The sequence below is a fragment of the Arvicola amphibius genome, chromosome 5 (assembly GCF_903992535.2).
Source record: "Arvicola amphibius chromosome 5, mArvAmp1.2, whole genome shotgun sequence".
In the NCBI taxonomy this organism is placed as follows: domain Eukaryota; kingdom Metazoa; phylum Chordata; class Mammalia; order Rodentia; family Cricetidae; genus Arvicola; species Arvicola amphibius.
Genome location: NC_052051.1, coordinates 98,280,935 through 98,306,379, shown reverse-complemented (window position 1 = coordinate 98,306,379; position 25,445 = coordinate 98,280,935). Strand labels below are relative to the sequence as shown.

Here is a 25,445-nt window from a genome sequence, read left to right as displayed (position 1 = left end):
CAAGTTCATCATGAGCTATATTTTACAGACAATTCTGAGTTCAGTTTTTGCTATATAATCATAATGGGAGAAGCAAGTGAGTATTTGAGAAGCTGGTAAAGGCTGTCATACAACTGAAGATAACTTGTGTAGAATTTTGCTAACTATAGAATTAAGAATAAAATTCCTGTGAGTGTCATATCTTATCGCACACTAGTTTACAGTATTCTTCTGGTAATGAGACAGCATGATTGAAATTGTTACTCAGTAACCCCAAAGAAATAACAGATCCACTTAAATGTCAGCTTTAGGCTTCATGCCCCATGGTGATTGCATAGAACTAGGAACTGAACTCAAATCAGGAACCCAGTTGATGCTGTTACGCCAGGAAAAGGGACAGAATTGCAGGTATGCACAGTGTACACACACACACACACACACACACACACACACACAAGACATGAATGCTCACACATGAGACACAGATGTGCATACATAGGGCTTGACGGGCCAACATAACGTGAACTGAACTAGCAATAGACAGAGTTGGTGGTAGGCACAGCTATTGCTTGAATTTTCATTTACAGTTTTCTAATATTGTAAAATACTTCCTAATTAAAAGTTATTGGTTAGTGGTTGGAGAGATGGCTCAGAGGTTAAGGGCTTGGCTGCTCTTCCAAAAGACAGGTTTTGTTCCTGGTACCCATATAGTGGCTCACAGCCAACTTTAACCCTGTTTCCAGGGGATTCTATATCTTCTTCTGACTCCTGTGGGCAACAGGCATGCACATGGTACATAGACATACATCATACATGCAGGCAAAATACCTCTAAACAAAATAAAATAAAAAGTTAAAAATATTTTCAAGTTAGTAACTAGTTGATTGAGAGCTATAGTTGCTTCAATTCATTAAAATTTGGAAAGTGAAAAAAAAGTCTTTACATTTTTCCAAACAGCAACATCAGCGAGTGAATTAACTCATGGCGGGCAGGCCAGTGCTGTGGAATTAGCTCAGACACAAAGAACTGTAAAGCCAGCTTCTGATCTCAGTGGTGATGTCTCTTGTTAGGTACACAAATGTGCAATTATCGATCATTTCTTAGTTTTCGCTAGTTCTCCTCTAACCTGCCCTTACTTTCAAAGTTACATTTCAAAAATAAATTCCAGCTACTCAGGAGGTTGAGGCAGGGGGATTTAAAGTTCAAGGACAGCCTGAACAAATTAGCGAGAGCCTGTCTTAAAAGAGAAAACATAAAAAAGCACGGGCTGTAGCTCAGTGTGTGCACTTGCTTAGCATGCATGAAGCCCTGAGCTCAAATCCCAGTACAAATAAATAAACAAATTTGATGCCTACTCACCAGAACTTTCCATAAAATCTGCACCATTGGTTGTGATAGGAGGCACACAAATATTTGTGATTTCCTACAAATTATAAGACAAACACATATTTCAGTGCAATATAGATGAAGTGTGGCCCCTTGTAAGTGATACCATTTAAATTCTTCTAGGAGTGTGGCCTTTTTTTAAGGACAGGACTTCTGTAGAGCTGGAGTCCTGAAACTCCTCATCCGTGACAGTCTCAGCTCTCCACTGAGGATTAGGCTGTCTTATGAGCTCCCTCTATTTCCCTTTCTTACTTTAACATAAACTGTTTTCCACTTCACTGTCTTTCAAACCGGATCCTCACCTTGTCTTCAGGCTGGGCTCCTTCGATTCCCCACTGATGGATTGTTCCTTCTGAACCATCGGGCACAGGGATAAAGCCACCCGTGGCGGCTCCTCCTCCGATGGGACCTGACCCACAGTCACAGGCCAGCAGCAGAAGCGGGGCCACTGGGCAGGAACAAGGATAACAAGAGAACGCTTGAATCCATTGGAAACTGTTTGACATGGCGATTGTCAAAAGTGTTACAAAGGCAATACAATAATTCAAACATTAAAGGAATATATTCACTGAAAGCAAAATTAGTGTCTACAGAATACAATTTGGTAAGTTAAATGCAGTAATTTTCCAGTGATCATGAGCTGTAGGAGGCCAGGCCATTTCTTTCAGGGGGGTTTGTTCAGTTTTGGAATTCCTTTCCATAATACTTATTATTATTATTACTTGCTGCTGCTGTTGTTATTATTGTTGTTATTACTATTTATTTTACTTGTTTGTACATGTTGGCTGTATTAACTGTATCTGGCAAATATACACAAAACTATGATACCCCATAAGAAGAATTTTAGGTGATTTTGATAATATTTCAGAATCTGATCTTTACTAAAGAGCAATTGACCAGCAAAGTTCAACAGTGGCTAAAGACAGTTTAATCAGTGGCTGTGAGTGCACCGTGTGTAATGCGCTGTGTGTGTGGACTGTAGGTGTGAGGTGCTGGGAACTGGAGTCCAGGTTCTGGAAGAGCCTGTGCTCTTAACCTCAGAGTCGTCTCCCCGGTCTTCATCACTACACTTTTAATTGTGAACCTTAGTGTGGAGGGTCTTCCAGCCACTGTGCCATTCTTTCTGCTAATGGGTAAGACATGTTCATTTAAAAACATTTTTTTTCATATGTATAGGTGCTTGGCCTGCATCTATCTTTGTCTATGAACCATGTGCCTGCCTGGTGCATGCAGAAGCTGAAAGAAGTGTGAGATTCCCTAGAATGGGAGTTACAGGCACTTGCTGGCTGCCATGTGGGTGCTACAATCCAAATCCAGGTTCTCTGGAAGAGCAGCCAGGGCTCTTAGCTGTTGATGACTCTCTTGCTCTGTGGTCACTGCCTCATCTCCATCTCTGTCCTCTCAAGGCCATATGAACCCTAATGCTTGAACTGTCCGCTTATAAGTGGTTCCCTGAAAGGTTAGCAAATGACGTCTCCGAATCAGACTTCTAGGGTTTGAACTTTGGATGCATGGCTTTTCAGTTCTGTGATCCCGAGTTGTATGATCTAAATCATCAGTTCAAAGGGGAAGCAAATGGTGCCTTCATCATGGTTGTCTGAGAGAGGGAAAAGACTGTAATGGATACTAGGAAGAGCTGCTAGTAGTGCTAGAATGAACTACATAATTATGCAAATTATATCAGTCATATATTAGTATAAAGTAGGTCAAGTTATAAAATAGATGGCATGTAAATCATACAGCATATTGAATTTTAATATAATGCTTATATGAATTGTATTTATCATTAAAATATTTTATTTTTAATAATGTGCACACATGTGTATCTGTGTGTAGTACGTATATGTGAGTGCACATGTCTCTGAAGGCCAGAAGAGGGTGCTGGGTCCACTGGAACTGGAGCTATAGGGAGTTGTGAGCCATCCACTGTATGTACTGGGAACTGAATTCAGCTCTCCTAAGAGCTATGTGTTCAAGACCACTGAGCAATCTCTCAGCCCCATAAACCATATTTCTAAAGACAGTTGAAGTAGAATATACATATACACCGTGAAAAACTGTTTTTCCATTAATATTTTATGATGCAATAATAAACTAAGGAATTGTTGTGAATTTATTGAGGATCTTTTATCCAACTCCTTTCAAAGTTTCTCTAAGTAGAGGACTCTCACATTCACAGCATCATTTGATTAATGAACTTTTGATTAAAATGAAAATTTCCAAAAATCTATCTATTGAATAAACTAAAATGCACACTTATTAAAAGACAGTGGGACATGTAGTTTCCCTAAATGTCTTCCTATTATATGTGAACATTAAAATGTTTTTTAAAGGCTTATTTTATGAGTGTGCACTACATATGTGTCTGGGAGTTATGGGTGCATGTGAGTCACCATGTGGGTGCTAGGAATTGAACTCAGGTCCTCTGAAAGTACTCCTAACTACCGAGCCACCTTTGCAGCCCAGGGGTGAATATTTTAAAGGGTGCACATGAGATAAGGGGTAAACGGTGTTTTGAGGACTTGCTGGATTAAATAATAAATTCTCAGGGCTCAAGTTCTGCTAACGTGGATTTTAGATGACCTCTCTGAAGTTATGTGACCAGCATTCTTTCATTTTAGAGCTGTAGTTATGAGACTAGTATATTGGTCAGAGATGTATATGTACATCTTAGAAAGCCCATGCGTATGAATAAAGGCATGGTTTTGACTGTGAACATAACTGACTGAATGTAGAGCATCTTTATAATTTTCCCCTCACTCTTGTCCCCTACCCGCCACGTGTGTGGAATGTGCTTGTGAGCACACACCATATGAGTGTGCTCATGGAGGCCAGAGCACCACCTGAATATCATTCCATGGGTGTCTTCCCTTTTTGTTTGCGACAGGGCTTCTCAATGGCCTGCGCTTTGCTAAGTAGGCTAGACTAGCTGGCCAGTGAGTTCTAGGAATCAGTGTGTCTCTTCCTTCCATCTTGCTATGGCTGGAATTACAAGCATCCATCACAGCACCTGGCTTTTTAGGTGGGTGCAGGATTGAACTCAGGTTCTTTATTCTTGTGAGGCAAACAGTATTGACTGAGCCATCTCCCCAGCCCTGTCTTTTTGGAAATGTTTGCATATATGACTTGCCTTCCTGTATTTAAATTGCTGTTAAGTGACAAGCTAAACACATTTGAGATATTTTTCTAGCAATTTCCTTCAGCTTGACCAGTTAAGTGATTAGAGAATGATGCTTCTCACATTGCACAGATGAGCACAGTGACTCTTGCAAATGATGCCCTTGCCACGGACTCCGGTGGGCATATAGCTTACTCACACAACAACATCAGGAGTCCCAGCAGGATCAAGCCGATGGCAGCAGGCCCCAGCCTCCAGGATGACTCTCTGTGCCTCATAGGCTCTCTGCTCGGGTTAGGAGCTCGACACATGTTCCGGTCGTCACACTGACACACTGTCAGGGTCAGGATTTCTGGTGTGTCACACTGCCCGCCCTCATTGTCCTTCACGATGACTGGGACGTTGTACACTCCTGGAGACACCTGCTGCTGGGCTCGTAGAAGTGCTGAGGTGTCTACAAAAAAGTAAAAACCAACAGTGAGACTAGGCAGCATTTGCTCTTAAAGCCTCCTGTTTGTGATAATATGTTAGAACTGTCTTGGAATCATGGTTACAAACAGCCAGACTGGCGTTGTTAAAGCAGTGCTGAGTGGTGGAAGGGTTTGGCGGGGTCAGTCTGCCCACCACGAGTGTCCAGTCGTGTAGGCCACATGTGGCCCAAAACAGCTGTAGATACAGTCGAACACAAAAGTGTAAAAGCTAATTAAAACACAAGAGATTGATTTTTTTGTTTGTTTGTTTTTATAGACTGCTCGCTCAGTACTTGAAGTCTTTAGAAGACAGCTTCAAAGTGTTGTGTCATGAAACACAGTGTTGTGAAAATAAACACACACATATATATGTATATATATATGTAAACACACACACATTATGTATATGTATATGATGTATATGTATATGTATATGTATATTTGTAGTCTCCAGGCTCTTGAAGGTTCAAAGTTATGGGTTAGACATCCCTCTGTGGCCCAAGAAAATTTTTCATCCAATGGATCCCAGAGAAGCCAAAAAGTTGAACCCCTCTGGTATCTTTTTGTCATTCTCTCCCATAGCCCAACAGGACCATGATTCCCCTCCACAAGGACCCAGCCCTGTATTATTTTTTTCACTGAAGATGGTGGGAGATGGGGCATCACAATGTCCTGTTTATATCCTGAACTTACCCACTCTTGTGTATATCTGCACCAATACTTATGGGCACACGACCTCATGCACGCTTTCAAACTCTGATCCCATGTCTGACTCATTGAAATCCACTTTCGGCTTTGGGGGTGCTCTCTCATCTGCTTATCCCCAGAGCTGATGGCCTGGGTGATAGGGTTCCAAGTGGTGGGGCCCATTGCCTATTATACAACTGACTATCACCTGTTTTTGGTTCTCCATTTCTTTGTCACCTCTTTCTAAGTAAGAACCCTGGCAATGCTGTATTATTCGAATCATTCTGGAACTCACAGTGCCCTTGACATTGTGCCATGGCTACATAGTTTGTGTTGACCAACCTAACTCAATTCAGTCACCCCCATGCTGTCACCCCAATACTTGACCCTGGGACCAGGGTCAAGAGCTAGGCATGAGCAGTACCACTGAGCTACAGTCCCAGCTGTCTGTTCATTGACTGTGTGTCTATCTGGCAAACGCCTTTGGAGACCAATGGCACATATAGTTTGGAGCTATTCCTCTAAATAAGATCAGGACGCCGAGAGTGAGAGAGCAAGATTTCTTTGGTGTCTCTGGCCATGACTGACATACGACTGCAGGATACCATGGAGCACATCCATGAGAGGAAGCAAGATTTGCACAGAAACCAGTGAGGGAAAGTGTGTTTGCAGAGGACTAGAAGCAGCTTGATGGTCACTGTGCAGTCCAGAGAGGGACTTTTGAAAAACTCAGAAAATATATGATAAACATGATACGCTTTAGGAGGAAATGATTCCCTCTTTTTTCATTGGCTAGTGGGTTTGCAGCTGTCGGTCTACCATACTCTCAAGGTTACCTCTTACAGGGCAAGCTCCAGCCCAGGCTAGACCGCACAGAGAGACCCTGTCTCAAACAACAATACAGTAAATGATGCTCAGCTCATCTAATTTCTCCTCTCTTCAGAAGAGACCAGGCTCATGTCTTAGTTTCAAACAACGCTTTCAATTTTTCTCAGAAAGGACCTCCATCAAGGGGGTTCATATTCCTCTGGAAACACACAGCAGCCGCAGCTTCGGCCCACAGAGGCAAGTTCACTCGCTCACCGTTCATCATTCTGATGTTCCACATGACTGGCAGTTTCAGAGGCTGCTCCTCCAGCGACACTGTGTAGGGGCCAGTGTATCTGCCCCTCTCCAGGGTTCTCACCGAGAGGAGCACAGACGGCGAGGCACTGCTACAGATCTCGTTCTTCTCCAGGACAACCGAGGGACAGTTTTCACTGAAACTGGGCACTTCGACGTGTACTGTGCCCGTAGACGTCTTACCAGTGTTTTCTGTAAGCATAGTAAAGGAATACAGAGAATAAAGTTAAACAAAACATGATCTTCCACACCCCATCTCCCCCCCCTCTTGTTGCTTTCTCTGAGTTCTTCCCCTTCTCTTCCTTCTTACTGTTCCTCTCCACTCCCCTTTTCTATCTTTTCACCTTCCTTTCCTTTTCTGTTTTCCTCCCTCCTTCACACACTCTTTTCTCTCCCCTCTCTTCCATCCTTTCTTTTCCTTTCCTTCCTTTCCCTCCCTTTCCCTCCCTTCCCCCTCTCTCTCCCTTCCTTCCTTTCTTTTTGAGAAAGAGTCACTCTACATTGCTCAGGCTGGCTGTGAACTTTGACCTCAGTCTCCTGAGTAGCTGGGATTATAGATATGCCCTGCACCCAATTTACAAAATTGTTGCCAAGTTATGATAACTTCTTATGAAAAGAGTGTGTGTTTATTATTATCAGGAGTAAAAAGACATCATCCTATTTCTGCAACTTATAAAACCCATTCAAACTTGTCAAGTTGTCTAGTGAGTGTCTATAGTAAGCAGCATCAGTATTAGTTAAATAGTCTTGAAATCAAAGTAATTGATTATTAATTACAAATGAAATTAAAACAAAAAATAGCTTGTAAGGGTCTTGCTTCTGCAATTTGAGCCCCAGTAATTGGAATAAATAATCATATTTATTACTTAATACTTAAAAGTTTACTAAAGCCAGGGTGGGTGGTGGCATGTGGCTTTTTAATCCCAGCACTTAGGAACAGAGACATGTGGATCTCTGTCAGTTAGAGATTAACCTGCTATACATAGTGAGTCACAGGACCAGCTCCATATAGTCAGGCCCCATTTCAAAAAAGCAAGCAAACAATTAATGTTTACAATCAAGCCACAAAATAAAACTCTTTGGTGGTGAGATGATGAATGAGTTCTGTCATTTTTGCTGTTGGGGTGGTTTTTCCAAATGTTAATATTTTTGATGTTTATTTTTGGTGCTTATTACGCTGAGCTTAAATTAATTTTATAGCTCATTGAACACATCCATTTTATGAATATTATTTTAAGACATCTCAGGAGAGGAAACTTTATTGCTTAATGACGTGAGTTTGTAGGGAGCTCACAACATGAGCTTGTATTTGGAGCGGATTTGTGGATTGACTGTCTATAGGAATTTTTCCTTGTCCTCTAAAACTCAGTTATTTCTGTAAGTCAAAAAATTCCTCCTGAGGCTTGGGAAATGGCTCAGGGTGTGAGAACACTTGATGTACAGGCATGAAAACCCAAGTTTGGATTCTTAGCACTATGTAAAAAGCCAGGGCTACTATGTGTGTGCCTGTAATTCTGTCTTGTGGGCCTGCTGACAGTCAGCATTGCTCCAGGTTAAGTAAGATCCCCTGTCTCAGGTTACTAAGGCTTACACTGGTGAAACAGGAAACTCAACATCTTCCTCTGGCCTCTACAAATGCATGGGCATATGCATTCTCGCACACATAGGGACGAATATACATCATACACACACATGCACACAAACACACACACATGTACACACACACACTTTCTCCTTCACCCATAGTAAACCAAAGGGACCAGAGTTATGGGGGGGGGTACCAACTAAACTGCGAAGTGGAAATTCATAGTCTCTCTTAGGTTAAGGTGTGGGGTTGCAGACTCAAGGCTGGAAATTTCCTATCATAATAATATCTATGATAAAGGGAATATGCAAAGCAGTCATGACCATTTGCTCTGAAGAAAATGTTTTTCTAAATATTTAATTCAAAACCATGGATATAGCTTTCTTACCATCTATAGCCAGAACCTCAGCTGAGATTGTCTTGTTAACTATGAAAGTAGAATCTCGGTCGATGTTTTTGATAAATTTGATCTCAGCAGTTTTTGGATCAATAACAAGCAAACCACCATCATTACGACCTAGGACATATCTGTTTTAGAATAGAAAAAAAATACAAAATGTTACTTGTTTAGCAAATATTATTCATTATACAGCCAACATATTTATGCACGATCTAAAAATGTTGTATATGTACTTGTAAACAATATCAGGGTGCTGGAAAGGTAGCTCAGTACTTAAGAACTCTTGCTGCTCTCTAAGGGGATCTGGGTTTAGTTCCCAGCACCCACATGGCAGCTCAACCACCTATAACTCCAGTTCCAGGGGATCTGATGCCCTCTTCTGGCTCCTTGCAGAACTGCACACATAAGGCACAAAGACACACATGCAGGTAAAACACCCATCCACATTAAAATAAACACAAATAAATCTTATAAAGCAATTAAAAAACCAGAAAATTAGAATGGCATAGATGGATCACAATTCATCATCCTTATGCATGCATTAGTCTGGTTACCCAATTTTGGTTGTGAAAAATAAAATAGAACAAAGTAAAGCAAACCCTGTGCCTTTGCTCTTTCCACTGTGACTGTTACTCTGTACGGTGTTTTAAGCTTCAGCTATTATTGACTTTGCCTTGGATTGAGCCATAATGTCTTCTCTCACCGGAGCTCACTCTTCTGATGAACTTCTAGACTGTGAAGCGCTCTCCTGATTTCCACATGGGCTACGGCATCCCTCTTTTAGTGCCTACTAGTTTACGGGCATACTATTTCTGCTCACGGCACAATGCATTCTAATAATTTATCTTTATATCTCTTCTTAGGTTGTCTGGCTCCTCAGTTTCACCCTTTTTGTAGCTCTGGCTTTGGCAACTAGTGGGCGGAGCATTATGCTGTAGTCGCTTTAGATGACAGCTACTCCTAGTACAGAAAGGATAGAAAGCCCATCTTACCTGACAGCTGAGGCAGCTCTACCAGTGTCTTCATCAGTAGCTTGATATGTTCCTAGGATATAACCAGCCAGCTTACTGGTGCTTATGCTCCCTGGCACAATAAATGTCTTGGAAGGAGGACGGAATGAAATGCCTTCTTGGACATTGGTGACTTGGATTATGACTGGAGTCGGTTGCACTCGGTACTGAGAGATCACGGACTGGTGGAACTCAGCTTTGTTCCTGACGGCGATACTGAACTGCAGGCTTTGCATTTGCTCGTAATCTAGAGCCTGGAGTGAAAACCAAATTAGACAAAAGGAAGCGTCACAAAAGACAAAACAAGCAAGCACAATCTGGAAGACAGGACCTTCTAATTCTATAGAGCAAAAATAGTCTCAGAAGTGATTGCAATGTCAAATAGAGAATGCCTTAGGATTCTTAACTCATGAGACCTTGTTTTGGTAACCCGTGTTTAAAGCATAGTCTCTCCTTTCCAGATTAACAAAACATCATCAACTCTTTTTAGGCTGTGAGGTAGAACTTAAGAAGTCCTGAATTCGTGGTGATAACATGGCTCAAGTCTTCATTCTGATACATCTGAGCTGTGATCCTCAGCTTTTAGTTTCTAAATGTTATGTACATTTTATTAATTTCTTTAAAAATATTAGCCTTTTCAGTACTGGAAACAGAACCCAGGATGTGGTGTAAGGCAGGCAACTGTTCTATCACCATGCCACATCCCAGGCCTAACTTCCTGACACATAAAACTAAACCTTATCTCACCAGGTTGTTGGGAGGCTGAACAAATTAAGTTCTCTAACTCATTCCTTTTTTGTTTGCTTGTTTTTGAGACAGGGTTTTTTGTGTAGTTCTGGCTGTCAATCTATAGACTAGGCTGGCTTCCAACTCAGAGATCTGCCTGCCTCTGCTTCCTAAGTGCTAGGACTAAGGGTGTGGCCCACCACTGCCTGGTGATACATTTTTTTTATAAACAGCCACTTGGCCATTAATAAAATATTCATTGGATTCATGTATATTCTTTTCTGACATAAATAAAATTCCAAGGTTCAAAGGCCACCTATTGCATCTTTGTTGGAAAAAAAACCCAACCAATTCTTTTTTATAGCAGTGAGCAATTGGCCCAAATCTTTATAAAACCAATTTTCAGTCTTTGTTTATAGTGGCTTAGTTTTCTATTTAGGCTGGTCTAAATTGAGAATTCAAGGTTAACAGTTTTCATTCATTCGTTTTCTTCTTCTTTTTTTTAGGATGGTAGATTGGAAATGCTAATTTTGGCTTTATCTATTTACCAGCAGAGTATTTTTTAAGGGAAGAGATCTGGATTCAAGTGTCAGCTACAGGGACTGCTTGACAGTGTCAGAGTTCCCCAATGGAAAAGAAAGTGTAGGTAGAGACAAAGAGAGGGCAGAGCTGCGTGGAAGCAGGAGATGGCATCTGATAGGATCTAAACTGAGTACTGGACGATGCTGTGAAGTTCTTCAGGGAAAGGCGGAAGCATTTTCAAACATGCTGCGCTGCGGAAGGATCTGAGCTGGCTGGTAGGGTAGGGTCTTGGGCACCGTAATGCAAAGGTCTGCCACTTCATTTTGAAGTAGGTGGTCATCCACCTGGATGGTATGTTAGAATCACGTTGCTTAATTTAAGACTCAATAATATGAGTGTTTGCCCCCACAGACTCCTCTCACGAATCCTTTCTGTATTCCATGTAGAAAAACTGCAGGTGATGTGAAGGTGCTGTTGGCACCCGGGCTAGCTCAGCTCACCGAGAGCCAGGGGAGGAGTTACAGAACAGAGTAAGTCATCTTGTTTGTTTCTTTAAAAAAAATGTGATAGTGGACTGGTGGCAATGAGGATGACAGCTGGGGACAGGAAGCAGGGACACCTAATAGAAAGTATTGTAAGAGGGAGGGAGCAAGGCCAGGCAGAGGCTAGGTGGTAAAAGGAAGAGGACGCCATTCTTTAACGGTAGCTTGCGGCAGAACTTGATGGCTGGCGGAATGCTGTAGGAATTGCCAAGGTTCCAGGATAACAGTCAGGTGTCAAGTTTGGGAAAGTGAATGACCCCAGGACATTAAATAGGGAGTCACGATGATGTTGGGCTTTATAACAAGGTCCTTGCAGATTCAGAAGCAGTGACACTCTCCGTGAAATGTGGACCACTAAGAAGTGTTTGCAAACATTACAGAAATCTCTTTGTTAGGAAAATACTATCACTCCATCTTTACGTCAGACCTAGGCAGTAAAGAAGCTCCCGAATGTTTCAAACCCAGTGCCAAAGAACATCAGCAGAGCGGCTACCGTTCGAGTCTACACTATTTCTAGGCACAGCTGCCCTGATGTGATTCCAGTTGGAGAGGCTGTCTTGTTGAACCCAAGCTTTACTCAGTGTTTTGCTTTTTACCAAGCAGAATTTGTTAAATTTCCATTTTCTAGGAAAATTGTGATTTCTTTCTGTGATGAGATTAGCTAATGCACTTAAAGCATGTTGACAAAATACAAGCCACAACCCCATGCTTTCTTATCTCTTCTGAACTCCAATCCAACTGCAGACAGTGAATTTGATTAATATATGAAATGTCTTTTCTTTCCTATCATGAGAGTATATGAACCTCACCATCTTGTGTGTGTGTGTGTTAAAGAAAATATGGTAGCTTGGAAGGAAAAAATAGTATTTCAAGAGAAGTTGTTTTTAGGCAATAGAGCCATGATGATAGTAAAATAAACGCTATCCACTTTGCTATGCTTTCTGTTTTTTAAAATAATAGAGTGGTCATATTATTGATGTAATTTATCTGTTATAACTAAGAGTTTGAGTTACTGTAGTATGTTTTTACCCACTAAAGAAACTCAGACCTTACCTTAACCACCTTCAGGATGCCTTCGTTGGTTCTTGGATCTGTTTCAATTTCAAACCAATTCCCCTCATTTCCAGAGGTAAAGAAGTACACGGCCAACCAGTTATCCGTGTACTCTTCATCCCAGTCTGTCACTTGAAACCGGAGTAGCTCGGAGTTTAGAGTGTTTTCCTCAATGCGCGCTGAGTACTGAAAGGGAGATGTGCAGGATTTAAGAGTCAGTGCTAGGAGTCCTGAGGGTGACCTGGCTGCAGCGTTGCTGCCACTCTGACCACTGCCAGGGTTGTTTGGGTGACCTGGCTGCTTCGGTCAGTGTTCCCTTCCTCCCACACTGTGTCAGCCCTCCTCCATCTCAAGAGGATTGTCTGATAGAACCGCTAGAAAAGGACTCAAGATTCCACACTAGGGCTTCCCTAAAAGAATATTTATTTTAAGTAGTATTAATTCTTATTTCTCAAATTATGTGTTATTTTATACCAATCCCTTAACTGTCATGTTTGAGCGTTTTGGTTTTTTTTTTTTTTTTGAGACAGTGTTTCTCTGTGTAGACTTGGCTGTTCTAGAACTCACTTTGTAGACCAGGTTGGCCTCAGACTCATAGAAATCCACCTTCCTTTGTCTCCCAAGTGCTGGGTGAGATTAAAAGCATGCACCACCACTGCTCTACCTAAACTATTTTTTTTAAAAAAATAGAAAAACAGAAAATATAAAAATCCAACAAACAGGTAGTTAATAAATTGGGATGCTAAACTGTTAACCACATATAAAATAGGACAGGACCAGGGGGCATACCTGAGAATCCCTAAGCACCGGGAAGTTGTCGTTGACGTCTTTCACTTTAATACTGCATTCGCATTGAGTCGACAGTCCCGTTCCGTCGTTGTCTGTACCACTCACAACCAGGTGGTAGCTACTGATTTGCTGAATTTGAAGAAAAAGAATAAAATTTACGAGTGGCCAGTAGTTGCCTTCTATGGATATGATAAATTGTTTCCATGAAAACATTTAAGATCGTGACTCGTGGCTCATGCACACTGTTAGCTGTCCGTGGCAGAAAGGGACTGGTACGGCTCCAGATGACTGGGTGGAGGTGTTGAGGGGTAGTAAGAGGTTTCCTCTTTGGCCGACTTCTGAAGGTAGCGTTGTAGATGTAGAGCAAAAACATGGATAAAGGAATGAGGGGTGCTGTGCCTGTCTGAGAGAAGCTCACGTGTGGCATTTCTCTGCCAATCTGCTGGGAAAACCATTTGTGTGAAGGAAATGTGCACCCGAGTAGCCTGCTCTGGTGGAGAAACATGGTGGTGGGGGAGGAAGAGAGGGGAGAGGAAGAGATCTTTCGGTGTCTGTAAGGAGAGGTAAAAATAAATGGTGATGTCTAGAGGAAAGGTGTGCCTTCAGACTTTTATGACAGATAGAAATCTCCTCATCTAAGAATTTTCTCCCATTCTTTAGAAATTAATCCCAGTGTAGTCTGCTTCTACACACCAATGTCTTCTTTAACCCCATTTGAGCTGTGGTGTGAGAGATACTGTCCCAGGTACACACTCTAGTACAGTGGAATCACACCCATGGAGGCAGGGTCCTCCAGATGGGGGTCTTTGTATTCTCTTTGTATCCTCGGATAAAATGGAGGCCCCTCTCTTGGGTTACTAGTTGTCAAACCCTTTAGGTTTTTTCTTTTTTTGATGCTTCCAGGTAATCTGCCTTACCTCGCGATCGAGAGAACTGGTCAAAGTGCGGACTTCTCCAGTGTTTCTGCTGATGAGGAACATGGGCATGCCTGCAGGCTCCTGGGAGACGATTTTGAAGGCAATTTTAGAGTTCAAATGGTTTGGTTCATCTGCGTCTGTGGCGTTTAGGATCATTACCAGTGAATCTAGGAATATAGGAGAATTGTCAAAGACATTACATTCACATCAAAGAGCCAAACTAGTTTAGCACTGATTCTCATTCAAAAACATTTTTTTAAAAAAACTACCTGTTTGCTTAATAAAACAAAAACAAAAACAAAGTATGTCACTGTTGTTGCTTCTTTCTTTTAGCTTTCAGAAAAATCTTCCAATGTTCCCTCAGCCTTGACTTTGTTGAGGTTGGGGCTACCTTCTGGCTGGAGTTCTCCCCCAAATAGATGTACTTGTGTGTTTCCTTGACTTTGCTGAGGTTGGGGCTACCTTCTGGCTGGAGTTCTCCCCAAGCTAGATGCACCTGTATGTTTCCTTTAAAATATGACCCAAGGAATGTGAATATATCTTGGCCTCCTATAATCTAAACTCACTGAGCTTGTGCATGCAGGCTGCCCAGGAGGCCTCTTCATGTTTGGGACGCACACAGAGGTTGTAGGCCTAGGTACTAGCTTCGTGACGGGACTATAATCTACAAACGTAATTCTGATGGGTAATTGTTGAGAGTTACTACAAAATTTGGAAAGGAAATCTCAGACTATTGTGATGAGGGTTTTTTTTTTTGTTATCAAACTACAGAGCAAAAGAACAGAATAGTTTTTAAAACTGGTATAATGATATGTGCAGTTGAAAGTTGTGGCTAGGAGGTGGTTGGTGATGCTAAAGCCTTACTTGAAGCACTGTTTTCTTCAATTTCACCCTTGAATATGGTTTGTGAAAATATCGGAGCATTATCATTGACATCTAAAATTTTCACTGTTAATATGAGTGGTCTCTCTACATCTTGTCCCAGGGCGTTTAGAGCTCGGCATGTGATCTAGAGACAAAGGAAAAATAGCCATTATCACTATATGGAGCTAGTTTGAATATAATTAACACCCATAGAAATTAGACCAATGCTGGTATTTACAGAAGTTAACAAGAAAGGAAGAAAGAACATTTCCCCCAGTGTGGGTAAAGGGAAAGGTTCCCACCCTTGCTGTTGGTCCAGCTGCTCTTCCTTCAAGCTGCTGCATTTTGGCAGGATGAAGTTCTGGAACGTGTCCCCAGTCCCTCCCCCAGTCCCTCCCCCAATCCCCTGTCATCCCCCACTCTCTGGTGTATTATCCCAGGACATGAACCATGGGGTGGGGGTTAGTAGAAGGATGAATTTTATTCGTGGATAGACTAATCTATGTAATCATTTCTTCGCTTGCAAACCTACCTGGAGAGGAGCTAACTTCACAAGGTACATGGAGAAGTCTAGCTTGACTGGGAACTCACCAGGAAGCTCGGGGTTTCCTCACGATCAACTATGGCCGTTATGTTAATATCACCATTGTTTGGGTCAACAACAAAGATTCCAAAAGGGGGCTGATCAATTCCCACCCCAGAAATTCGGTAGGTAATCTTCTGGGTTGCTTGAAAATCGGAAGTGATCTGTAAGGAAAGAAAATGACTTAAATGTCAAGCTGACCCTTGATGAGCCTTCTCCTGACTCCTGCACCCTCTAAAGTCATCTGTTTACTCTCCCCACCCTTCCCGTTGCTGTCATTTATTCTTGCTCTACTTATTTATTGGAGAGTCAGAATGAAAAATCAAGTATAGTTGTTCTGCTCACCAGCATGGACCAAGAATGACGAGCCATTCTGAGTGCTTATTTGGGTCGTGGTGCCATGGTGAGAATGTTAAAATGTTGTAAGAAACAAAGGAGGCTTAGTGGTGAGAAAGCTTCTTCTGGATGCCCAATCTTTACTTACCATTTACATAAAGGATGCTTCCGTAAGTTCGGGGAAGTGACAAGGAAGGGAGAAACGGAAAGAATAAGGTAACAGATGTTTAGAGTATGTGTGGACTGATGTTTATTTTTATAATCTTAAAGCTGTTTAGCAGAGTGAATAGTACAGAGCTCACAAGACAGTTCATTGTCCAGCCTCAGTAGGCGCCATCCACGGCCACGCCCACATTTACTACCAGTCATCTAATTGCTATCTTTTTCTATTTTTAGCCTTGTTTAATAGAATCTGGACAGGCACAGGCTTATGCATTAAAATGAGCCAATATATTTCTTAATCCCGTTTTATAGCTCTAGAGGCTATCATTCCTATCTTTTTTCTTTTACATTATTATTATTGTAGTTTTGTTGTAGAGGACAGGTTGTTGTTCTGTGGACTTTCCAGGCTGCACATTGTTGAGTGGAATTCCTACATTATCTTTAATTTGCATGTAACACGTTTATTCTAAAGCTCACACTACTTCTGTCAATATGACTTACCTTGGCAATGGGATTTCTTTTTGAGTTGTCTTCTCTTTCTCTGCAGGGCTTGGCAAATTTTACCCATTCACGTTTGTACCTTCTTTTGACCGGCTGTACTGCTGTGTCGTCTTCTCCGTGCTGCCCTCCTGACTGTGTTGAAAGAGACCCCAATTTATCACATCCATAACTGGCAGTCTTTGCTTTGAATATTGATCACAGATAGATACCTATGCTGAGAAGCTTTACATTTCTACTTTGATGAGCATTTGCTCACCTGACACTTTGTCGAGAAGAAGCAGCATTAAATAAATAGGTCATCACAAACCTATGTGATATTTAATCTTACTATTTAGTCAATTTGATTTCCCTTATAAACTCCATAGTAGGATTTGACTTCTTGTTTATTTAAGCTATGAAGAAAGGAGCCAGGCATAGTCGTGGCTGCTTGCAAGCAAGCACTAGGGAGGCTGAGGCAGGAAGATTGCCAGGAGTTCAAAGCTAGCCTGGTCGGCATAGTGAGTACATAGAAAATAAGATAAAATAAACAAGACAATAATCATAATATGTATAGATAATTTTAAAATATCTTGGGTTATTTGCTAGAATTTTAGTTTTACATATTTTTACAGTTGAATTATCTAATAATTAAATTAAATGCTTTTCTCAATATAACTAAGTTTTACCAGTGAAGTGATTCTAATGATACAGGCTGCACACTTTACCTCTGTTCGCAGCTCCCCGTGCACCAGCAGCACCTGCAGACATCAAACAGAAACAAGCTCCATGTGAGTTCCCCAAACAGGTGACTGTGGAAAGCTAGCCATCCTTATCACTGCATCCTGGTCGTAATTCGTTTCTAGTTTTTAAAAAGTCCCGAAGTGTAAAATTCTACCAGGAAAAGGAATATCCTTCAAATAAACAAGGTCCTCGACTTTTTCAATCTGACTTTAGACATTTTAGGGATTTGCTTTACTTTATGTCTATGGATAGTTTGCCTGCATGTATGTATGTGCACCATGTGTGCACCTGCTCGATGCCCCACAGCTGGAATTTAGGATGGCTGTGAGCTTCCATGTCAGTGATGGGAGTTGCACCTGGGTCCTCTGCAAAAGCACCAAGACTTATGAATTCCTAAGATATGTCTCCAGTACCATGCTTCAGATTTTTATGCCAGAAAAGAGGAATCTACCAGCAGTTAGAGGCTGATGCTGGAGGACAGACAAACCTGGGCTGTATAGTGAATGCAGATCAGCTTGGACTACAAAATAAAACCTTGTCTCAAGACAAAACAACAAAAGCAAGGAGGAAGATTCGCAGCCACCCCCACAACATCATCATCATCATCATCATCATCGTCATCATCATCACCATCATCGTCATCATCATCATCACCATCATCATCATCGTCATCATCATCATCATCATCATCATCATCATCATCACCATCATCATCATCATCATCGTCATCATCGTCATCATCATCACCATCATCATCATCATCATCATCATCATCATCATCATCATCGTCATCATCGTCATCATCATCGTCATCATCATCACCATCATCGTCATCATCATCATCATCATCATCGTCATCGTCATCGTCGTCGTCGTCGTCGTCATCGTCATCGTCATCGTCATCATCATCATCACCATCATCATCATCATCATCATCATCATCATCATCATCGTCATCATCATCACATCATCATCATCATCATCGTCATCATCGTCATCATCATCACCATCATCATCATCATCATCATCATCATCGTCATCATCATCATCATCATCGTCATCGTCATCATCATCACCATCATCATCATCATCATCATCATCATCATCATCGTCATCATCATCATCATCATCATCGTCGTCATCGTCATCATCATCGTCATCATCATCATCATCATCATCATCATCATCACAATTGCCACCACCATCACCATCTCCTTGACTGTAAAATTACGCTTTCAGGCAGTCTCAGTCACTAGATGTTTCTTACATGGTTATCATATAAAAACCTCCCAGAAATCATTGCTTTAGGAACTGTTGTGATAAATTCCTGAAGGTGGCCACAGAGTTATTGACAGCTGTTATGCTGGGCATGTTGGTGCATGCCTACAATCCCAGCATGTGGGAAGCTAAGGTAGAAGGGTTACAAAGAGTTGGAGGATATCCAGGATGACATAGCAGGACTTTGTCTCAAAAAACTAGGATGAAAAAAACAACAAAATCAAATCCCCAAACCCCTATTATTTATCATGTGTGCTTACACAAAAGCAACTTCAGATTAACTCCTTCTAAAGACAGGTTCTTTTGTTGCCCGCTTTTTTATGCCCCCTCCTCTTTTTAAAGCTGACCAAGAGTTAGGAGACTAGGACAAAACTATTCTGGTTTATGAAAACGCAACCTTTTTCTAAAAGCAGGGCTTGTCCTATGCTGGTCTTAGGTGCTGTTTGCTGTAGGGCATGAATCTGTTCTTCTTCCTACTGTAACATAAACATTGCACTTCATTTTTAATTCCAGACGTGGTGGTGTTGTCTTCAATCCCAGCACACAGGAAACAGTGGCAGGTGGGTCTCTGAGTCTGAGACTATCCTGGTTTACATAGTGAGCTCTAGGCTAGGCAGAGCTACATGAGACCATGTCTCAAACAAACAAACAACAAACAAACAAAAACAAGAGTTTCATTGTGTGCTACGGGTCTAAAAATTTAAATGAGAGTAAAAGAAGTGGGGCTGCCTGGGACCTTTGCTTTCTTAGGAGCCCACAGGCCTGGCGTCTGGATTGCTTTCCACCTGGAATGCGTTCCTGCTCCTCTCGGCCCACCTACAGGTGATTCATCCAGTCAAGCACCAGCATGCTATATGAAGCTGCCTTCACTAATGGCTCCCTCTCTGAGTTTGTACAGCTCACATTCTCTTTAAGGGCATGTAGCTCACAAACGCTCCCTGTATCTTACTGTTTTATGAGTATTAAAGAATTTCTTCATGAGCTTTCCAAATCTTGGGTCTTACGCTATCGTTCTTCCTATTCAAGTGTTTGGCAACTATTTGCTGGTTCCCTGAATGTGAGATCGGAAGAAAAGAAGACCATGGAAAACAAATTACAGGGTAAATTTAGGAGAGTGGTAACGGTGGCGACTTGCTTAGTGTTTACTCACAGAAAATTGTACTTAATATTGCTATTATTTATTGCAACCACCTGAAGAATATTCGATTATATAACCCCCGTTTTTATGTAAATAGAGACGCAGGAACATGGATACTTTCTCCCTGTTTAACAGCCCTTGATGAGCTAGGGTTTGAAACATAGCCACTTACTCTCCAGGGTGTGTGCATTGCCGTGACAATAGATTCTAACCCCAACCTAACGTAAATACACAGAAGAAAGTTATATGACAGTGACTTAGATTTTTATCTGGCCAAAGGCTGTGGTTGATCCTGAAACAATGTAGACTTATTACATCATTTATTTTTAAAGATTATAATGAACAGACAGGTCCAAGTCTTAACTAAAGGAGCAATTACACCAGACATATGATCAACCCCTCCATTATTTTATCTGAAATTCTAATTTTAAATAGCACTTCAAGATGATGCCCCGACATCGTGCAATCTCTGAGGAAAGAAGGGACCAGTATGGTGTGGTCACTGACCGTTCTTTCTCATCTGACTGTGCAGGGGAAGGATGGGCCGGGTGTGCTCCTCTTTACAGGAAAAGTGGAGTCATCCAGAAACCATGAGTCACATCTGTGCTGGCTCTGTGAAGAATGGGGCTTCTATAGACCTTAAAGCCCCGATCTACCTTCCCAGGCAGGCAAAGCCTAGTCTGTGGAGAATTAGCAGAGCAGACCACGGGTTATCGCATTTCCAGGGCTCTCAGAGAACCAGAACCCTCGGATGACTTCTCCACTTAAACTCTCTTCTTTTAAGCCTGATCTCAAAGAATGTCCCTTCATTTTAGTGTTGTGGAAAGATGTTCTTTGTTTCTGGAAACATGAGAGATACCATAGGAAACATTTCTGAATGCGGGACCATTATTTTTTGGCTGGCTGGTACTGTGATTTCAGGTCTACACTAATTCTGAAGGCCGGGGGGCCTTGGGAGGGGGGCCCTGGCTGGAGAAACAGGTCATCGAGGCTGGGGCTCAGAAAGTTGCCTTCTTCTCTAGTCCCAGCAAGCCCTCTTTGCCTCCTGTGTGAGCAGTTATTGATAGAAAATTCTCTTGGCTTGAGCTTTGCCATCATGCTTCCCAGTAGCAGACTGGAATCATTGGCCAAAATAAAGCCAGCCTCCCTTAAGGTTTCTGTCAGCTGCCTGCAGCAGCTGTGACAAAAGCACAGCCACACTGCCTGTTTCCAGAAGCGTCACAGCGCCCGCCGTGCTCCCGCTCCCCACTGGGGAGTTCAGAGAATGACTTAGGTAACTCAAAGAAGTCATTGCAGAGTTTAGGTATGATTACCTTTTAGGCAAGAAATGTCATGAACTGCCCATAGGCTGGCATTTCATTGCTATGATTGATCAACTAGTCAGAAACTGATGTAAGCACATAGGTCATAGCAGCCTTTCAGGACACATTTGATAAATGAGTTACACAGTGCACAGCTCAGAAGAACGAGTGACTTCTGATTTCTATGTGGAAGCTTTTTCACTTATGCTGTGCAATGTCCTAATAACCCACTGTAAGCTGGAAATTCTGATCTGCAAGTGCATGTAACATCCATAACCCTCTAAACATCATAGCTTAGTCTGTATCCTCAGAACACTTCCTACAGTCTATGGATGGGGAATCATCTAATACAGAGGTTCATCTAATAATGAAGCATTGAGTACTTCAGACAATTTATTGGATTTTTCACTGAAAACAAACCCCAAGGGTTGTATAAATATAAAGCAGAAAAAATTTAAGTGTAAGTCAGGACTGTGTAAAATTTTTGAATTTTAAAGCCAAGAACATCCTAATAAATGTTATATTTAAGACAAAGACAAATTCTCCAATTGACTAATATATTAAATGTTTAAAAATTAGTATTTAATTTCAGGCAATTCAGTTCTTAAGAACTGATATGTAAACTCAATTAATTTAGAAGGCTGACCTTTTTTTTTTCTGCAGCAAAGAAAAGCTAAGTAAAATTGATGCCCTTGGTTGCTTGTGGACGTTACATTTGGATGCATTGGAGGATGCTGTGTCAGGTGTGCTGGTATGAACCTGGACCCTGCGCAGTGGTTTTCTTTTTAATCGCGTATGTATGTGTGTGTGTCTGTGTGTGTGCACGTGTGAGACCATGTGTGTGGAGGTCAGAGGGCAACCTTTAGGTGTCAGTCGGTCTTCATCCACCTTGCATGAGGTAAGAGCTCTGGTTTGCTACTGCGGTTGCCAGGATCCTGGGCCACGAGCGTCTAGGGATGCCCGTCTCTCCCTACTGTCTTTCCAGAGGCATGTTCTGATTACACATGTATACTGCGTGTTCTGATTACATGTGCATACTGCATGTTCTGATTACATGTGCATTCTGCGTGTTCTGATTACACTTGCTTGGCAGCCCCCTGAGCCATCTTCCTAAGCTCCAGGCTGATTTAAATCCCAGTCCTAGACATGTACCACTATATGGCTTGGGAACATGAACCAGTCCTTGCATTTCCTCATCTGCCATTGAGAGATCACACCGCTTCTTATTTGCATGTTGGTTTGTTGTGGGGATTGAACTATGAGCCCAAGTGAATAGTAGGTGCTTAGTAGCTGCTGGTAATTTCTGTTAGAATAACAAGAGAAGGAAAGGGCTATCAAAAGCCTTTTGACTAGTACAGAGACTCCTTAACGCAACACTCCACTGTACCGCTTTGCAGGCTGCTCTTTGCAAACTTCGGGGTGCTGCCTCCACTGCAGAGCCCTTGAATGCACCTACTGAAGTTGTGCAATGCACAGCCTGGCCAGCGGCGCTGCATTAAGAAAAAGAGTGCATTAAGCAGGATTCAATTATTCGTCATGTAATTATGGACGACCAACCCATCATCTGTGTAATTTCCTCATGAGGCATTTCCCAAAACAAGCCCTCACCTTAGGCTATCAGATTGACTTTTTACTGGAAAGGAAGCACCAAGAGCTAAGAGATTTACGAGAAACCTCTGGGACACGAAGTGTTCTAGTTAGAGATGAGAACCGGCTTCTGGTATTAAGCAAGGGGGAAGGCTAATTGGTAGAAATGATTGGGTCTATCCCAGCTGCTGCCCAAGCCAGGCAGTGTTAGGCAGGAGTCCTGGTAAGGTTCCTCTGCCTTTAGAATTTTGAATTTCGAAGAGATTCAGTGGGACTCATCTTCATATGTATTCATCAGCAGAGGAAATAACTATCTCACTAATCAATATGGGAAGAGACACTTCTGAGACTTCCATTGACTGAAGTGGAATGTTTGACTTAAAACTGTTTTTATAAACTTTGATGGGGCAGAGAAAGATCTTGCTAATTTCAGGGGACATTCTGCCCATGACTTGACTTTTTAATGGCTGTCACTCTTCCCCTTTACCACAGCAGCTTAAAAAGCTGTGGTGGCGCATACCTTTAATACCAGCACTTGGGAGGCAGAGGCAGGTGGATTTCTGTGAGTTCAAGGCCAACCTGGTCTATAAGAGTTAGTTTCAGGCCAGGCTCTAAAACTATAGCAAAACCCTGTCTCGAAAAACAAAACAAAACTAACAAAACAAAACAAAAGAAAGAAGAAGAAGAAAGGAAAAAAGCTGTGTTAAACCTTCAGGTTTGGCATTGTCACATGAGATTGACAAGCTTATTCTTCAGGTAAGGAGTGTTATAGCACAGGATGTGTGCTAGAGTTTGTTAACTATGTGGTGGGGGAAAAATGGGAATAATCTCTGAGGATAATCTTTATTTCCAGAAGTGAATCTCGGAAGGGGAGCATCTTCCATGAAAAGTTTTTCCGATTTTGTGTTATGTGAAATAAATCAGATACATATAAATAACTGATAAATCTGACACCTTAAAAGGGATATTCAGGTTCACATTATACCTATGTATTCCAAAGAATTAATCTTAAAGCCCAAAATAGCAGAGATTTTTGAGAAAAACCTCTACATTAGAAAGCATGTCATTTTTCAACAGTCACAGTATATTTAAGATAGGCTTTTTTCCTGTAACTTTCAAAACATTTGTTTCAGAAATAATGTTTTTAAATTTTTTATTTGAGTATTTGCATGTATAGGTAAACGGTGTGTGTGTGTGTGCGTGTGTGTGTGTGTGTGTGTGTGTTATGTATTTACATGTGCCTGGAGGTCAGAGGGCACTGGGTGTGTTCATGATCGCTCTTTATTCTCTTGAGACAGTGTCTGTCACTGAACACGGAACTAGGTTAATGGGTAGCACGATCCAGCAATCCTCCTTCTCCGTTTTCCATAGTGGGAAGCTTCAGTCATACAGCTATGCCTGTTTTTACATGGGTCTTGAGGATTCAAATGCACATCTTCATGTTTGTTTTACAATCTCTAAAACCTACCGGGACATTTCCCCAGCCCCATACATCGTAATATACTCCAACTGAAGAAACATGTTCGTCCTCCTTGACATATTAAAATGGATGTCAGTGGTAACTTAAAGCATTAAAACACAATACTGAGACTGCTGTCATCAAGAATCACCCCTAGAATGGAAACACCATAAGTGGATGGTATCAGAGTTTTTCAAATGCTTCTGTTTCTCCAAGCACTTCTGTGAACACAATGACACTCCCTTCTCACTGTGGGCATAATAGAGAGGCAGGGGGAGGACTAAGGTGATTCACTCTCTACATTACTTTTTGTTGCTTGTTTTTTTTTTTTTTTTTTTTTTTTTAGACAGGGTCTCTCTACAGAACCCTGATTGTTCTGGAACTTACTAGGTAGACCAGACTGGCCTTGAACTCACAGATCATCTGCCTCTCAAGTGATGGGGTTAAAGGTATGTGCTACCATATCCAGTCTAAGATGATTCTTTGTTGACAATGGAGAGCACAGGATCTGGAGTGAGTCACTGGAACAGCTGCACAATCAAGCCTAGGTCTTGCTGTTACATCTCACGTTACAGCGTTGTCCATGACCTTGTGTGGTGTGTGCGATGGGAAAGGTACCTAGAAACCTCCAGACATGTCTTTCAACTTTCAGACACCACCCTTCAACAACAAATGATGCCCATGCTCTGAGAACATTGCCTTTTACCCGTAACCACATTATGTCAAAACTCTGGGTGGCTCCGCGTTCTACAGGGATTCCATTTGCCTCCACAGAATGAACCTTTCAATGTCACACTCCTCTACCTTTGTAAATTGTGCCCCATCCCCTAACAGACACTTTCAGTCCAGTCAAACCGGTAGCTCCACAGCCCCCGGCAAAGGCCACAATTGCCCCGTCTTTGCTTGTATTGGTCTGACAGTAGTTCGGTCCATCCCCACTTATGGAATCTCAACTCCCACTCAATCCACGGAGTCTTATCTGCCTACACCGCCCTCTGCAAGTAGAATTAGGACAGAGCTTTGCTTAATGTGAAGCATAAATGCTACCTACATGAACAGTTTTAAAATTTCTTATATTTTTATCAAAAGGTTTGTTAAAAAGTTAATTAGTGGTATACTTAACTTAGTCTACTGAAAAAGACTATAATTTCAATATGTAACAAGATAAAAAACTAGTAATATCTTTTATGCTCTTTTGTTTTACATTTAA

General features: G+C 41.7%; 1 protein-coding gene across 1 annotated transcript in view; it reads right to left on the bottom strand.

Annotated features, from left to right (window-relative positions):
• The window catches only part of Dsg3 (desmoglein 3), a 29,985-nt gene that overhangs the window by 3,306 nt on the left and 1,234 nt on the right, over positions 1-25,445 (bottom strand). The window contains exons 2-15 of the mRNA XM_038331664.1: positions 19,939-19,941; positions 17,457-17,489; positions 16,753-16,884; positions 15,762-15,917; positions 15,171-15,315; positions 14,307-14,473; positions 13,390-13,518; positions 12,601-12,786; positions 9,740-10,011; positions 8,736-8,875; positions 6,724-6,954; positions 4,683-4,937; positions 1,668-1,813; positions 1,339-1,402 (exon numbers count right to left, since the gene is read on the bottom strand). Coding sequence (XP_038187592.1) covers positions 1,339-1,402; positions 1,668-1,813; positions 4,683-4,937; positions 6,724-6,954; positions 8,736-8,875; positions 9,740-10,011; positions 12,601-12,786; positions 13,390-13,518; positions 14,307-14,473; positions 15,171-15,315; positions 15,762-15,917; positions 16,753-16,884; positions 17,457-17,489; positions 19,939-19,941 — 2,059 coding nt within the window. The remainder of the gene's footprint in view (positions 1-1,338; positions 1,403-1,667; positions 1,814-4,682; positions 4,938-6,723; positions 6,955-8,735; positions 8,876-9,739; positions 10,012-12,600; positions 12,787-13,389; positions 13,519-14,306; positions 14,474-15,170; positions 15,316-15,761; positions 15,918-16,752; positions 16,885-17,456; positions 17,490-19,938; positions 19,942-25,445) is intronic.